The sequence below is a fragment of the Oncorhynchus mykiss genome, chromosome 5 (assembly GCF_013265735.2).
Source record: "Oncorhynchus mykiss isolate Arlee chromosome 5, USDA_OmykA_1.1, whole genome shotgun sequence".
NCBI lineage: Eukaryota > Metazoa > Chordata > Actinopteri > Salmoniformes > Salmonidae > Oncorhynchus > Oncorhynchus mykiss.
In genome coordinates, this window is record NC_048569.1 from 67,821,383 (window position 1) to 67,837,941 (window position 16,559).

The window sequence follows — 16,559 nt, forward strand, 5'->3', positions numbered from 1 at the left end:
AGTGAAGACATCAGAACTATGAAATAACATATATCATACAGTAACCAAAAAAAGTGTTAAACAAATCAAAATACATTTTACATTTTAGATTCTTCAAAGTAACCACCCTTTGCCTTGATGACAGCGTTGCATACTCTTGGCATTCTCTCAACCAACTTCATGAGGAATGCTTTTCCAACAGTCTTGAAGGAGTTCCCACACATGCTGAGCACTTGTTGGCTGCTTTTCCTTCACTCTGCGGTTCAACTCATACAAAACCATCTCAATTGGGTTAAGGTCAGGTGATGCAGCACTCCATCACTCTCCTTCTGTCACGTTGGCATAAATGGTCGGAAGACAGGCGCAGGAATGCGTAATAGTTTTTTTTATTATACCCCAAATGACGGCGTGCCGTGTAAAGGCACGGGGACAAAGCCCAAACAAACACTATACAAAACATAGAGTTGAAACCCAAATAAAAGAGCGAGGAGTACCTCGAATAAATAACACAAGCGCACAATGATTAACACACGGGACCCGTAATCATCTGCGCAATCCACAATGGCACGAAAGCCAAAACACACAGCACAGGTACTCACACAAACCAATGGACATTGTAACAATAATCAATAGGACAATGGTAAACCAAGGACACACTTATACAATTACCAATCACTGGGAATAGGGGCCAGGTGTGCGTAATGAAAGTTCCGGAGGGATCCGTGACAGTATCCTCCCTGACGCGCTGCACAAGCAGCGCAATGCCACCGGCCTCGAGGACGATCACAGGAACGCAGTGCGGGTCGGACGGGCTAGTTGCAACTGCCGAAGTTGTATCGTCGTCGGACGGGCTAGTTGCAACTGCCGAAGTTGTATCGTCGTCGGACGGGCTAGTTGCAACTGCCGAAGTTGTATCGTCGTCGGACGGGCTAGTTGCAACTGCCGAAGTTGTATCGTCGTCGGACGGGCTAGTTGCAACTGCCGAAGTTGTATCGTCGTCGGACGGGCTAGTTGCAACTGCCGAAGTTGCATCGTCGTCGGACGAGCTAGTTGCAACTGCCGAAGTTGCATCGTCGTCGGACGGGCTAGTTGCAACTGCCGAGGTTGCATCGTCGTCGGACGGGCTAGTTGCAACTGCCAAAGTTGTATTGTCGTCGAACGGGCTAGTTGCAACTGCCGAGGTTGCATCGTCGTCGGACGGGCTAGTTGCAACTGCCGAAGTTGCATCGTCGTCGGACGGGCTAGTTGCAACTGCCGAAGTTGTATCGTCGCCGGACGGGCTAGTTGCAACTGCCGATGTTGCGGCGGTTGTCGGAAGGACCATTCGCAGTGGCGTCGGACGGGCCAGTTGCAGCTGCTGAAGTTGCATCGCCGGACGGACACGTTGTGGCGGTGTCGGACGGTCCAGTTGCAGCTGCTGAAGTTGCCGCGGCGCCAGATGGACCAGTCACAGCGTCGTCAGACGGGCCATTCCCGCTGTCTCCCGTAATGGTGGATTATTCTGTTTCGTTGGCATAAATGGTCGAGAGACAGGCGCAGGAACGCGTAATAGGTTTTTTATTATACCCCAAATTACGGTGTGCCGTTTAAAGGCAAACACTATACAAAACACAGGGTTGAAACCTGAACTAAAGAACGAGGAGTACCTCGAATAAATAACACAAGCGCACAATGATATTACGAGACCCGTAATCATCTGCACAATCCACAATGGCACGAAAGACAAAACACACAGCACAGGTACTCACACGCACCAACGGACATTGTAATAATAATCGACAGGACAATGGTAAACCAAGGACACACTCAAGCAATTACTAATCACTGGGAATAGGGGCCAGGTGTGCATAATGAAAGTTCCGGAGGGATCCGTGACACCTTCTTGGTCAAATAGCCCTTACAAAACCTGGAGGTGTGCTTTTGGTCATTGTCCTGTTGAAAAACAAATTATAGTCCCATTACGCGCAAACCAGATGGGATGGTGTATTGCTTCAGAATGCTGTGGTAGCCATGCTGGTTAAGTGTGCCTTGAATTCTAAATAAATCACTGACAGTGTCGCGAGCAAAGCACCCCCACACCATCACACCTCCTCCTCCATGCTTCACGGTGGGAACCACACATGCAGAGATAATCCATTCACTTACTCTGTGTCTCACAAAGACACGGCGGTTGAAACCAAAATTATTAAATTTAGACTCATCAGACCAAGACAGATTTCCACCAAATTGCTTGTGTTTCTTGGCCCAAGCAAGTCTCTTCTTCTTGGTGTCCTTTAGTAGTGGTTTCTTTGCAGCAATCGACCATGAAGGCCTGATTCACACAGTCTCCTCTGAACAATTGATGTTGAGATATGTCTGTTACTTGAACTCTGTGAAGCATTTATTTGGGCTGCAATCTGAGGTGCAGTTAACTCTAATGAACTTATCCTCTGCAGCAGAGGTAACTCTGGGTCTTCCTTTCCTGTGGTGGTCCTCATGAGAGCCAGTTTCATCATAGCGCTTAATGGGTTTTGCGACTGCACTTGAAGAAACTTTCGGAATTAAAGTAATGGTGGACATGTCATGTCATTTCTCTTTTCTTAATTGAGCTGTTCTTGTCATAATACGTACTTGGTATTTTACCAAATAGGGCTATCTCTGTGTGTGAGAGTGGGTGAGTGAGTGAGTGAGTGAGTGAGTGAGTGAGTGAGTGAGTGAGTGAGTGAGTGAGAGGTGTGCTGTGCGGCGCTCTGTCAGTCTTATGGAGATGTATGTTAATGAAAGATTTAAAATAGCCTTGTTGCGCCACTCTCTCCCCTCACACAGCCTCTTGACAGCTGGAGTTCCAACCCTTGTTCACCCAGGTGCTCTACACAACATCCCTGTCTCAAGAAACAGACGGCTGGAATCGATGCCTGCTAAATGACATATTTACACAGTACAGAACAGTACTGGAAGTGACCCAGCTAGCAAGCACTTATCATACCACAGGTGGCTGAGGCAGCACACCATGGTAGGCAAACTGACATCAGACCATTGTCGGCAAACAGACGATATAGGGCTATGCTGAGCCTCTGATTTTGCCGATGGAAGACCGATCATGGGTCACCGTAAGCTTGCTATCAGGCGTGTGTCTGTAGCTGGCCACTGGTTCTGTGTGAGGACTGTGGGTTGAAAGCCGGTGAGCCACTGCCCACCTGTTGGTCCAGTGTTGTTGAGGCACTCCTCCATCCTTCCCAGCAGCCTGCAGGGCGGCCACGTTGCCCGGGGGGTTAGAGGAGCCAGAAGAACCCTGGGATGGAGAGTAGTCCGAGTAGGTGGCTGACGAGCCACTGTTGTTCAGGCAATGCATCTTATCCGGATCTGATTCATCTGTAGACTCTGACAGGGAAGGGCGAGAGAAAAGCATTGACATGTCTCTGCTGTCATCTACCTGAACATTTCATTTGAATGGGGGCTTAAGGAGTTATCTTATTTTCAAAAGGTCACTGCTCGTGTTTCCACTTGAAATGTGGGCTAAAGCTGGGTCTCCAGGGGAGCAAAAGCTATTGGAGAGAATTGGATGCTGTTCTCCTCAATCCAACAGGGAGTCGTTATGTAATGGATTGCAATAAACATGGGCGATTCCACGTGAAATATTTTTGGTATCTCAGATAGTTCTGGCAATTCTCACATAGTTACTTCCTTGGGAGGAAGGATGTATAACATGCTTTTTACATTTGTATCAAAAAACGTTTTTTTGTATAATGAGTAATGTTGCCATTTTATGCCCATCTTGGTGTCATTATACTCCTTATATTGGTCTCTCTAATATGAAGTATGTCTTTATTCTGAAATACACCTTTTGATGTGTATTTATTCAATGTGATAAAATGTAATATTAGTATTTCTAAACTACCCTTTTTGATGAAGATTTGTTTGTAAACATCTCTAATTTACAGAGTGTGCTCTCTGGTACTTTTAATGATATGACCCATTTTATGTACAGAAATTGATGTTATAGGTCAGTAACCAATCACAGCCCTCCTTTAGGATTGCACATTCAGCAAGTCACCAGCAGAGGGAGTTTGCATTTAATCTATTTTCCCATTCACGGTGTTGGTGGTGCTCATAAAATGTATCATACCCTCAGAATTAGCAGAGTCCACTCTAGAAATGTGATGTACTTGTAGAGTATATCGTCCCGAACAATCTGTCTTAAAATGAACACAATCTAAAAGGGTCATTTTGAGGAATAAATCTTTTTAATGTTGAATAAATGAATGTGAATATTTGTATTTCAGAATAAAGACATACTACATATTAGAGAGACCACTATAAGGAGTATAATGACACCAAGATGTTGTCTGTATCATATATGGTTCACATATCATATGGTCTTACAGGAGGCATGTATAGGTCTATAAAGGGCATAAAATGGCCAATTCCATCATGATTTTCAAAAAAATTGTTTGTGGTACAAATGTAAAAAGCATTTTAAACATCCTTCCTCCCAATTAATTTTCTATGTGAGAATTGCCAGAACAATCTGAGATACCAAAAATATTATTCCCGCTCCCGCTGGCGTGGAGTCGCCCTTATGCTTTATACCGTACCTAATTAGAATACAAAACTCCCCAAGGACATTATATAATAATTGTGCATTGCAGGACTATGCTTTGTAATCTCACAGGAGGAAACAACCATGCAATTAGAAATAACAATAGCAAACACAGGGATTTTCACTGTAGAGTTTAGAAAGCTTGAGGCTTTTTCATGTCAGAATAGGATAAGAGTGGAGAGTGAGTGTATTTGCTGATAGGGGTCAGCCTCCCACCGATTGAGATATCAGCCCAAATGGCCTGCAGCAACTAGTCAATCAGCTTACTCTCTCTCTGCTTTATCAGTTTGAAAGTATGGACCAAAATATATAGTACCAGTCAAAAGTTTGGACACACCTACTCATTCAAGCGTTTTCCTTTATTTTTACTATTTTCTACATTGTAGAATAACAGTGAAGACATCAAAACTATGAAATAACACATATGGAATCATATAGTAACCAAAAAAGTGTTAAACAAATCAAATATATGTTCATATGAGATTCTTCAAAGTAGCCACCCTTTGCCTTGATGACAGCTTTGCACACTCTTGACATTCTCTCAACCAGCTTCATGAATGCATTTCAATTTACAGGTGTGCCTTGATAAAATGTCATGTAGAAAATAGTAAAAATAAAGAAAAACCCTTGAATGAGTAGGTCTAAACGTTCGAATGGTACTGTATATGGTGGGGTCACCATTGATAAAGATGAGCAATAATGACTATAAAATAATTTTAAAACATTGGGAAATTATATTATTTTATACTAGTATAATTGTTCAGAGAAAGAGATTTTGTTTAACAAGTAATCATTGTTTATCTCAAAAAGGTGGGATAAAAATGATTGACACCCCTAAAGATTCTTATAAAGTATTAAAAAGTTCAGTATTTGTACCCATTTTCCTAGCATGCAATGACTACATCAAGCTTGTGACTCTATAAACTTGTTTGATGCCTTCACAGTTTGTTTGGGTTGTGTTTCAGATTATTTTGTGCCCAATAGAAATGAACGGTAAATCATTTATTGTGTAATTTTAGAGTACCTTTTCTTAGAAATTAGAATATAATACATTTCTAAACACTACATTAATGCGGATGCTACCATTATTATGGACAATCCTGGATAAATCGTGAATAACAATGACTGAGAAAGTTACGGAGGGTCAAAGATCATACACCCAACACATGCTAACCTTTCACCATTACCATAACAGGGGAGGTTAGCATGTCTTGGGGGCGTGATCTTTCACCTCTAACATCACTCATTTTTGTTTTCTGAAATGAGTTTAGAGGAACAGAGAGCAGTGATGATATAACCTTAATGATAATGGTTGTGTTTGTAGTGAAGTAGAATACCAGGGATGGGAGTTTACGGCCTACCTTTCTTGTCTTTCCCCAGTAATACAACCTTTGGTTTGTACATGGCCGGTTCCACCAGGGTGGGCCTCATATCAGAGATACGGATATCATTCGGAGAGCCGCTCATAGAATCCTGAGAAAAGTTATTACACAATTCTTATTTCTGAACAAAAGACCAAAAGACAAAAACCTACACACAGCTTGGTTAACAGCTTCAACGACTTAACTCCATAAGCTCTTCCTGAGGCAGGAACTAACAAAAGGACACAAATATAGTACATAACTGATCATTATTGTACTGCTTATGCTGATAGTGTCATCAGTAACTGATATATTTTCTCTATATCTTAGTGATGTGTAACACACTGGAGCATGTCCTACAGTATCTGTGACTTCCTTCTCTCTTAGGGCTTAGAGGCCCAGCTGCTTGCTACAGGAGAGCCTACTTCCCACACCTGATGTCCCACATCTGCAGCTCTGCTCATTGCACCCCCACAGGGCAGGCTGAGGCAGCCGAGCGGAAAGAGACCACCAGGCCTGCTTGCCAGGCGACTCCAGGAACCACATCCCAGGAACACTCACTACACAGCACTGTCTCACTGGCATATCTGTATCTCCCGCCATCTTCTTTTTCTCTTGTGTAAAAAAGAGATCACAATATATCCGATACTTCTACACGTTTCAAAACATATAATCGAATATCTATAAATCCATACCCATGATGGGGCTACTATGAGGGTTCAGCATGTTCAGTGTTACATGACACGCAACGACAGCTGCAACCGCTTTCTGCTTTGGGTAAAAATGCCACCTTAAATCACTCCCAAGATTGTGTCCATAATTTACCAGCACCTTCTCTTTGGCTGGGAGTAATTGGTATGCCAGGCTGGATGCTTTTTGCCACGTCTCAGAGGAATGCTTGATTATCTCAAAACAAACAGCTGCGTGGTGTGGTGATGCCAATAAGTGCTGGAGTTAGCCTTGGCACTGCCAGTCTACTGCCCATTGGCACACTACTGTGTATACTATATATGCCATGATGCAGACTTTGCATAAAAAATGTTCCTCTTCATAAGTACTGTACAAGATATACATTACATATCTACAGTTTCACTGTTCATTAGAGAGAGTGGCTGTTATCGGCTTTCATCTTCATATTTCATGATACTCCGACTTTGTTTCTCCAGACGTTTCATAGTCTTTGTCAGCGTGCAAGAGGCAGTGTGAAGTCACACCAGCCGAGCCGTGGTTGAGCAGACTGTCTAATGTCTGATCTCACAGCCACTTACTATGAGGCAGAAACAGGAAGAAGCTGTAACGGCTGATGATGCATTCTCTGGCTGTGGCAGCTTGGGAACCACGCGATGTAAAGAAATCTAAGCAAAACAAACAAACACACATACAAACAAATAAAAGATGGAGAGGAAGTTTTCATGGTTCTACAAAAAAAAAGTTGTGTGAGGTAAAGAAGCATGGTTTATGGCATCAGCCCCCCCACCCCTTCACCCCCCCACCCATCCATCCTCCCCACCCATCCATCCCCCACATCCCTCCAGCCACCCCTACCCCTCCATCCCCCAATCCCTCCAGCCCCCCTCCCCACCAGCCCCCCACCCCTCCAGCCCCCACCCAGTGACCCAGTTCCCATTGCAGCATCGCGGCACCCAAGGGTCTCTTTCTCCCTGGGGTTTTATGGGAGGAGACAGCATGAGGCAATCCAAAGCAGTTATGGACACAAAGTACACAGGACATTGCAGCTCTGTCAACACACTTTACAGAGAGGTAGAGATGTAGCAGAGTGCCAAGCACAGGAGAACCTTCCAGATTTAGGGTTAGGAAAGTAAGTGGTTGCTAGCTGACTCCTTGGAAGTTGGAACCTACTTCCACTGGAAATGTATTTTCATTTTACAGGTTAAAATAAAATCTCATCTACATCTCATCTTAAATATATAGAATGTTTAAAGGACTCACAACCAGCATGAGTGCATTTACAACCCTGATGTAAATGGCCCAAACTCTGGGCTCCTATAGAGCTTATAAAGAAATGACAGTAATCAGATACAAGATACATATTATATGACCTGCTTCATTCATCTCCAGATGCTGACCACTTGACTCTGGGAACAGGCGCTTATTCAGATCTAGCCTCTTGGAGTCCTCTGAATGCAATTGACATTTAACACTGACCTTTGCTCTGTTTGTTCAACAGCCTCTGCTGTTCGTTGTGCAGTATTTCAAGCCTTATTAAAGGCTACAAATTCTGCACCAGGTTGCCCCCCTGGGGACTTGCAAATGCACTAATACTTGACATTTGAGCTATGGCCGAGTTAACCTCCATTTCAGCCACAATATGATATTATGCCAAGATAATGCACCTTTTTGCACACAGCATAAACAAAATCTGAAAACAGCACCTCAGCAGTCTGACTCCTCTGCGTATTTAGAGAGAGAGAGCTAACGATTTAACAAAGACCCAGTTGAAGCCATCATGGGGCCTTTGAGGCTTCCAGATGAAAGGATTCTATGATCTCTGTAGGTTTCAATCACCTCTAAAAAGTTGCTGCGCCACAGTTCCATGGCCCTGGGTTTAATACATCGCCCCCTCAAACTTTGTCACACCTGGCCATAAGTCAAAAACACTGAAACCTGATACTACATTAATCTATGTCTTTGAAAAAGTTTGGACACACCCACTCAGTTCTTTCAATGAAATTCAGTTCCCATGCGTTCAATACAGGTGGTCTCACCTCTACCCGAACTCTCACATTGAGATGTCCAAGGCAACTAAGGACTAAATCTGACATAACGGCCTGAGAGGACCTTGAGGCTGCAGTGTAAACATTCATGTCAGTACTCTCTCCCCCACCAAGCCCAATACAAGCTGTTGTTTTGTTTTGCTTTCCTGGTGTTAAAAGGACGTAATTAAGTGCTACAAACGATTTAACATTTTCACAAAGAGATAAGGAAATTGCTCCTGTACCTCTGAGCTCTCAGTCAGATCCTCCTTGTCCTTGCGCTTTGGGATGTCGATGGCAGAGTTGTGGATGATGCCCTGCTCTGTCATCTGAGTCTTGTTGAACTCTCTCTCTCTCTCTAACATCTCTCTTTCCATCACCTGGAACAGAAGATCACTCTGAGTGACTGGGTGACACATATCTATCGCATTCAGCCAAAGAGGACTATGTATAATCAAATCATTTGTTTTTGTGTTTGTGTTTGTGTGTGTGTGTGTGTGTGTGTGTGTGTGTGTGTGTGTGTGTGTGTGTGTGTGTGTGTGTGTGTGTGTGTAGGTCTCTGGGTGTCTGTTACCTCTTTGGGGGGCATGGGCCAGGGGGGCTCATACTGTTCTTGTTTTCGTGACTCCATGTTGGTACCAGAGGAGTTAGTAACAGTGCTGAGGGGAAGCTGGTTCTTGCCCACCATGTTCTGCACTGACTTCACCATGTTCTTCAGGTCCTCTGGGTACGGTGTGGGGTAGCGCTTCAGATTGATCTCAACCTGGACGGACAGGACAAGCAAAATAAGCGGGAATAACTAAATAAAAACGGGGGAAACTGAGGTCAACAGAAAGTCCTGTGAAACCTTGACTTTTCCAGAGTTGTCCTCCTCCTCCTTCTTCTCCTCGAACTCAAAGGCGACGGTCATCCTCTGCTGACGCTGCTCCTCCCATAAGGTGGGGTTGAAGCTGTCGCTGTCTGACTGGTAGTCTACAGAGAGGACGGGCAGGAAAACAGGGAGGTGTCACTGACTTATTGTGCACTGGTCTCACACTGGTGCTGTTCTGACATGCTCACTTCACCAACAGCATACAGTGCACTGGCACCTAACCCAACCATCTGTCAAACGCCCTCAAGTGGAACCTCAAAATGGATTCAATCCCTGAGTAAATTTACACCTTCAGTCTCTCTGACCCTCAAAGGGTAGTACAGTGACACATATCACATATCACTATACCCATTACTATGAGGGATACCAGTGTTATTTCAAGCACCGTTCATCAATTGTAAATACATATCCATGGCACCTTAGAGATCACAAAATCACATACTCATAGTACTGCAACATCCACTTTGTGGGAATACTTGGCTATGAGCATTTTCCCTCATGTCAGCATGTGTTACATTTCCACCCACAGTATCTGGCTAGCTCACCCTCATCATGTCGTGGTTGCTGAGGGAACATGTAGTTGGTGAGGACCCTCTGCTTGGTCTCTGGATGAGCCTCGGTCTGGAGAGGGATCAGGGCCTTGGACTGCACACAGAAGACAATCACACATCATTGACACTTCAAGTATAGCTAACACAGGTAAAACAATAGATTTAATCCTAAAATGTAAAGGTCTGTTTCTTTCTAACAAAACAATATATAAGATCATATTTACCTGATTGTCTGAAAGCCAAAGAGCAGCAAGATCTTTTAGTTTTGTGAAAGTGAACGGGAGATTCTTTAATCTGTGTAAGGGAAAAGAAGACGAAATGGGAGTAAGAAGGCATATCATCTCAAAGAGTACACTGTGTTCGGGTGTGTTCAAGGACACAGATCATCATTAAGTCCCCTGTGAAAAGCCAATATTATTCCTCTGCCAAGGAACTATAATAGCCTGCCTCTGACTGACTGACACCCACTACTCACCTTGGCAACACGCTCAGCAAACTCTGCCTCACTTTGACAACAGAAATATGTCAGAGGAAGACAGTGTTGTGGGCTACCGTAGGCAGGATGATGCAGGGTTGGGGTGATTCGATGCCCATTCTGAGGCAGCCTATCAGCTCTGTGGTGTGTGGTGCTGCGTGTAGAGGCAGGTCTGACTAATGGCTGTCGTGTGTTAAGTGATGGTCAGGTTTAATTACCTTGGATCCAGTTAATCACTGGCAGAGCAACCAAACATCTCATAAAGAGCTTTCTTAATTAGCCCGTGGGCAGGGGGAAGTGCTTTCTAAGGCTGTGCAGCTATCTTAATGTGCTATTAACAAAATAATAACCACTAGCTAGCTTCCCTAGTTTATATAAAATCCTCAGAAGAATGCCCCACTCCACCTACGCTCTATGTAAATATATAGACACACAACACAAGCCTTTTCCTCGTCAATGAGAGTGTGAGGAACATATGGATTCACTGTGTGTCTGCGTTTCTGTGTGTCTGTGTTTCTGTATGTGCGTGTGCGTGTGCTACTGTATGTATACATAGCAGAACAATCGGTAGATACCTATTGTCGCTTAAGTTGAGAACACGTAGCTTGGTCATCTGCCCAATCTCATCAGGTAGAAACTCTAGTTTATTGGAGCGCAACGACATGACTGTCACATTCTTACAGTTCCCAATCTGCAACAAAAGAGCCAAGCAGATATTTCAGTGATCACTTTCCATCTTCCATGCACCAAACCATATAAATGACCAGTTTTGAGGAAGCTACTCTGAAAATATAGTTTACCACACTACCAATTTCTTCACACGGGAAGAAGTTAAGCTACACTAAAGCTACCCTGAAGAAAAAGTAGATCACTACATCCAAACAACTTTGTGCTAAATTATCATATCTCAACCTGAAATGTCATAGACTACAAATTGCAAGAATAGATCACTCTGGAGTCAGATGTTAGCAGAAGGTGTGATTTAGCCTATTCAACATTTCAAGTGAAAATTAGGCAGGTCTGACGCTGAAAAAGCAAGAAAATTCTTGCCTACCTCACCTATATATTATTTTTGCAAAAAAGTAGCATGTAGTTCCAGTAGTTAGCCACATCGCTGCATGACAAAAAAGTAATTAACTACTGACAACACTACCAAGATTTGAATTTAGTTCAACTGCCACCAAGCTACTGCAAAACATAGTTAAATTACTAGTTGAACTAGATGTAGTTCACTATTCCCCAACACTGTTAAATACACAACCAAATGCATTGTGTATGTGTGTGAGTACAGGAGCACTGTGAGGATATAGGGACAGACGGACGGACGTACCTCCCTGGGTAGTTCAATGAGAAAGTTTTCATCAGCAGAAAACGTGCGAAGGTTGGGCAGGTAGCCAATGGTGGGGGGCAGGGACTCTAATTCATTACAGCTGCAGTCAAACTCCTCTAAAAGCGATAAACTGGGTAGAAGAAGAAAGAGGAGAACGGGTCCCTTAAGAATCCTTCATGCCACAGCTACTTCCACTTGGTTAGTTATTAGTGTAACATCAACATGTAAAGAAGCACAATAACCAAAACCCTATCAGTAAAAAATAAAGGAAAAACAACCACAAATCTGCAGATTTTCTACTACACATGTCTTTGATGTACCATATTAATATGTGCATATCATTTTGTCAAGAACCTGCGAAGCACAGACCTACTTACACAGACCAACTTAATTTGTACGCAAAAAAATGGGCTGTGAATTATTGAAGTGGAACATTTACATACACTTAGGTTGGAGTCATTAAAACTTGTTTTTCAACCACTCCACAAATGTCTTCTTAACAAACTATAGTTCTGTCAAGTCGGTTAGGACATCTACTTTCTGCATGACACTAGTAATTTTTTCAACAATTGTTAACAGACAGATTATTTCACTTAGAATTCACTGTATCACAATTCCAGTGGGTCAGAAGTTTACATACACTAAGTTGACTGTGCCTTTAAACAGCTTTGAAAATTCCCCAAAATGATGTCATGAATTTAGAAGCTTCTGATAGGCTAATTGACATAATTTGAGTTAATTGGAGGTGTACCTGTGGATGTATTTCAAGGCCTACCTTCAAACTCAGTGCCTCTTTGCTTGACATCATGGGAAAATGAAAAGAAATCAGCCAATACCTCAGAAAATATTGTAGACCACAAGTCTGGTTCATCCTTGGAAGCAATTTCCAAATGCCTGAAGGTACAACGTTCATCTGTACAAACAATAGTACGCAAGTATAAACACCATGGGACCATGCAGCTGTAATATCGCTCAGGAAGGAGACGCGTTCTGTCTCCTAGAGATGATCGTACTTTGAGGCGAAAAGTGAAAATCAATCCCAGAACAACAGCAAAGGACATTGTGAAGATGCTGGAGGAAACGGGTACAAAAGTATCTATATCCACAGTAAAAACGAGTCCTATATTGACATAACCTGAAAGGCCACTCGGCAAGGAAGAAGCCACTGTTCCAAAACCGCCATAGAAAAACAGACTACGGTTTACAACTGCACATGGGAACAAAGACTGTACTTTTTGGAGAAATGTCCTCTGGTCTGATGAAACAAAAATATAACTGTTTGGACATAATGACCATTGTTATGTTTGGAGGAAAAAGGGGGAGGCTAGCAAGCTAAAGAACACCATCTCAATCGTGACACATGGGGGTGGCAGCATCATGTTGTGGGAGTGCTTTGCTGCAGGAGGGACTGATGCACTTCACAAAATAGATGGCATCATGAGGAAAGAAAATTATGTGGATATATTAAAGCAACATCTCAAGACATCAGTCAGGAAGTTAAAGCTTGGTCACAAATGGGTCTTCCAAATGGACAATGACCCCAAGCATACTTCCAAAGTTGTGGCAAAATGGCTTAAGGACAACAAAGTCAAGGTATTGGAGTGGCCACCACAAAGCCCTGACCTCAATCCCATAGAAAATTTGTGGGCTGAACTGAAAAAGCGTGTGCGAGCAAGGAGGCCTACAAACCTGACTCCGTTACACAAGCTCTGTCAGGAGGAATGGGCCAAAATTCACCCAACTTATTGTGGGAAGCTTGTGGAAGGCTACCCGAAACGTTTGACCCAAATTAAACATATACTAATTAAGTGTATGTAAACTTCTGACCCACTGGGATTGTGATGAAAGAAATAAAAGCTGAAATGAATCATTCTCTCTACCATTTCTCTGACATTTCACATTCTTAAAATAAAGTGGTGATCCTAACAGACCTAAGACAGGGGATTTTTACTAGGATTAAACGTCAGGAATTGTGAAAACTGAGTTTAAATGTAGTTGGCTAAGGTGTATGTAAACTTCCGACTTCAACTGTATCATAATGATACAAGCATTATTTCACTCAAGCCACGGGCAGATTCATTTCAGCAGCAGGTTGCATTATTAGTTATTGACTGTATTTGTTGTTGACAGATACAGTCTCAGATGACTGATCCCTCCTTGGTGTAGAGACATTAATGGAAACAAATCATAATTGTGTTCCTTATAAGAGTAGATCCATCTAAGACATGTACAGACTACAGAAAGGTGAAATCATGAATCAAATGGATTCATGAGGATCATGGCAATATTCAATACCATGACTTGATAGAATGAGAGATTTTTACAGACAAACCACAACATTTATTCAACTTTATTAATTCCATGAGTGAAAATGAAAATGAATACTCACTATCTGGTGGTGCCAGTATCTCTTTTCAATCAGATTATAATCAACAGTATGCTTTTTACCAAAATCGGGAATATTAAATACTGAACTTCATGAATGACAAACTTAACTCTTATATTATACCTTAAACTCTAAAGCCACAGTGTTTATTGAGTCAAATGCCCTTGCCTCTTTGTCAGATTTGAAAGGACAACGTGAGCAAAAACAACAACAACTGTCCAGTTTTTAAATTCAAACTCCAACAGAGCGTTTAGTGTAAAATGTAATTGTATTTGAACAGGATAGGATGAGGGAAAGAGCTGCCTCCTCACACTGGAAATACTTCATTTAAGCAATAAGGCCTGAGGGGGTGTGATATATGGTCAATATACCACAGTTAAGGGCTGTTCTTAAGCACGATACAATGTGAAGTGCCTGGATACAGCCCTTAGCTGTGGTATATTGGCTATATACCACAAACCCCCGAGGTGCCTTATTGCTGCTTATCAACGTTATTAGAACAGTAAACAGTTAATTTTGTGTCATACCACAGCTTAAAGTCAATCAGCATTTGGGCCAATCACCATTTACAATTGTATTTATTTATTACACACACAGCAGAGTCATTAGCTCAACATTTGTCTGGACAGGCTGGCCCAGCTGGCCTCCCATATGCAGGCCTTTTACTAGAGCTGCTTCCCTGGCCGGAACATACAGACAGGGGACATTAAGGTGAGCACTTGCCTGAATAAACATGCTGTGGCGAGGAGGAACGTGTACAGGAGACAGGGATTTACAGTCTACTTACCCTATTTTGGCGCGTCCACTAAGTGGCCCATTTTAGATGCATGTGAAATAACCACAACACACAAAACCGACCAATGACAAACCAAGAAAAAAAGGTGTACAGGAAACAGTATCACAGGCTTGGGGAGCAGCAGTGGGGGAGGCAGGGCACGGTAAGGATGAACATGATATGATGAGCTGTAAGGTGGTGACCCTGACCTATGACATCCCAGTAACTGGGTGTCTTCAGACTTGACCCCCAGAATTGCCTCTGACTCATTCTAGTTTACAGATTAAACTGATATCGTATATATAAAACAAGCAAATCAACTTGGCTGGCTATTGTGTTTGAGTTTGAGGTTGCAATACAAGCAGAGGAAGCTTGGGAAGTTTTTTTTTTTTTTTTTTTTACATCAGAGTCAAGTCCACTCAGACAGCCTCCATTTTAAATATTGCACAACAAATGAATGGCACACCCCCAAAATGTATCTCTCTCCCTCTCTGCCTCTCTCTTTCCCTCCCTCTCCCTCCCTCTCGCTCCCTCTCTCCCTCTCTCTTTCCCTCCCTCCCTCTCTCTCTCTCCCTCTCTCTTTCCCTCCCTCCCTCCCTCTCTCTCTCTCTCTCTCTCTCTCCCTCCCTCTCTCTCTCTCTCTGTCTCTCTCTCAGTGCCGCCAACTGAGACACAATGTTCTACATCACTCTGTACTTGGTGTGAACAGTGATGGAGCAAATTAGCGTTAGTCGATGTGAGGTGAGAAGCAGCATCAAGGAGAAGGTGCCAGAGTGAGACAGCAGAGTTTCAGACCCCTTCTATCCACAGGCCGTGTTGACTACAGCAACAAACCACTGGCATAGAAGTCGAGCTAAGATTAAGATGCAATGTGTCAACTCAATTTACCATCAAAATCTGTCTCTGACGGCTTTTAATTTGGTTATGCAATAGATGCCCTAAAACTGACTAACATTCAGTTCAATGATAGATACGCATTAATAAACAAGACTTGGAATTTAGTTTAGCTTTTGGCCACATCCTCTCAAAAAATGTCATTTGGGAAGTTCAGGGATTGCAATTTGAGAAGTGATAGTACTCACCTTCCAATGGTGTTAGGCAGTGAGGTGAGCTGGTTGTCATCCACTTTTAGTGTTGTGAGCTTCTTCAACATTCCTACAATGGAGACAAAGACATAACTCTAGTTTCACTATTCATTTGATGTTATGTAATTGATTCTTTAAAAAAAGGAACAAATACACTATGAGAAGCAAAGTCAAAAGAGAAGAACACGGTTAAAAGGAATTTTTCAAACCCATTGTCTATATAATCCTCTTACCGGTTGATTCATTTACAGCCAGGAAATTATTGACAAACTTATTAAGTACAAAATAACTTAATAGATTGTGCAAATTAAATTTGAGGATTCAAACAAACACTTTTTTCTCTCCAAATAGGAATGGCATTTTAATGACGCATATGATTGATAATGGCAATCCAACTCAGGGATTTGCGCTCTCAGATAACAACCTCCAAGAGGAGCCGCCACGATGAATGCA

General features: G+C 42.7%; 1 protein-coding gene across 15 annotated transcripts in view; it reads right to left on the reverse strand.

The window, feature by feature from the left end:
- The window catches only part of lrrc7 (leucine rich repeat containing 7), a 172,955-nt gene that overhangs the window by 10,788 nt on the left and 145,608 nt on the right, over positions 1 to 16,559 (reverse strand). For 11 of the 15 annotated variants that reach the window (XR_005051841.1, XR_005051843.1, XR_005051842.1 and 8 more), the window contains 12 exons: positions 16,104 to 16,176; positions 15,034 to 15,051; positions 11,861 to 11,990; positions 11,106 to 11,221; positions 10,280 to 10,349; positions 10,050 to 10,149; positions 9,481 to 9,605; positions 9,208 to 9,396; positions 8,879 to 9,013; positions 7,188 to 7,274; positions 5,920 to 6,031; positions 3,156 to 3,339 (listed from right to left, as the gene is read on the reverse strand). Coding sequence is in view for 12 of the 15 variants with exons in the window: in XM_036978167.1 (XP_036834062.1) it covers positions 3,156 to 3,339; positions 5,920 to 6,031; positions 7,188 to 7,274; positions 8,879 to 9,013; positions 9,208 to 9,396; positions 9,481 to 9,605; positions 10,050 to 10,149; positions 10,280 to 10,349; positions 11,106 to 11,221; positions 11,861 to 11,990; positions 15,034 to 15,051; positions 16,104 to 16,176 (1,339 nt within the window). In the remaining 3 variants the exon portion in view is untranslated. The remainder of the gene's footprint in view (positions 1 to 3,155; positions 3,340 to 5,919; positions 6,032 to 7,187; positions 7,275 to 8,878; positions 9,014 to 9,207; positions 9,397 to 9,480; positions 9,606 to 10,049; positions 10,150 to 10,279; positions 10,350 to 11,105; positions 11,222 to 11,860; positions 11,991 to 15,033; positions 15,052 to 16,103; positions 16,177 to 16,559) is intronic. The other 4 variants (XM_036978176.1, XM_036978175.1, XM_036978166.1 and 1 more) reach the window with 2 other exon arrangements.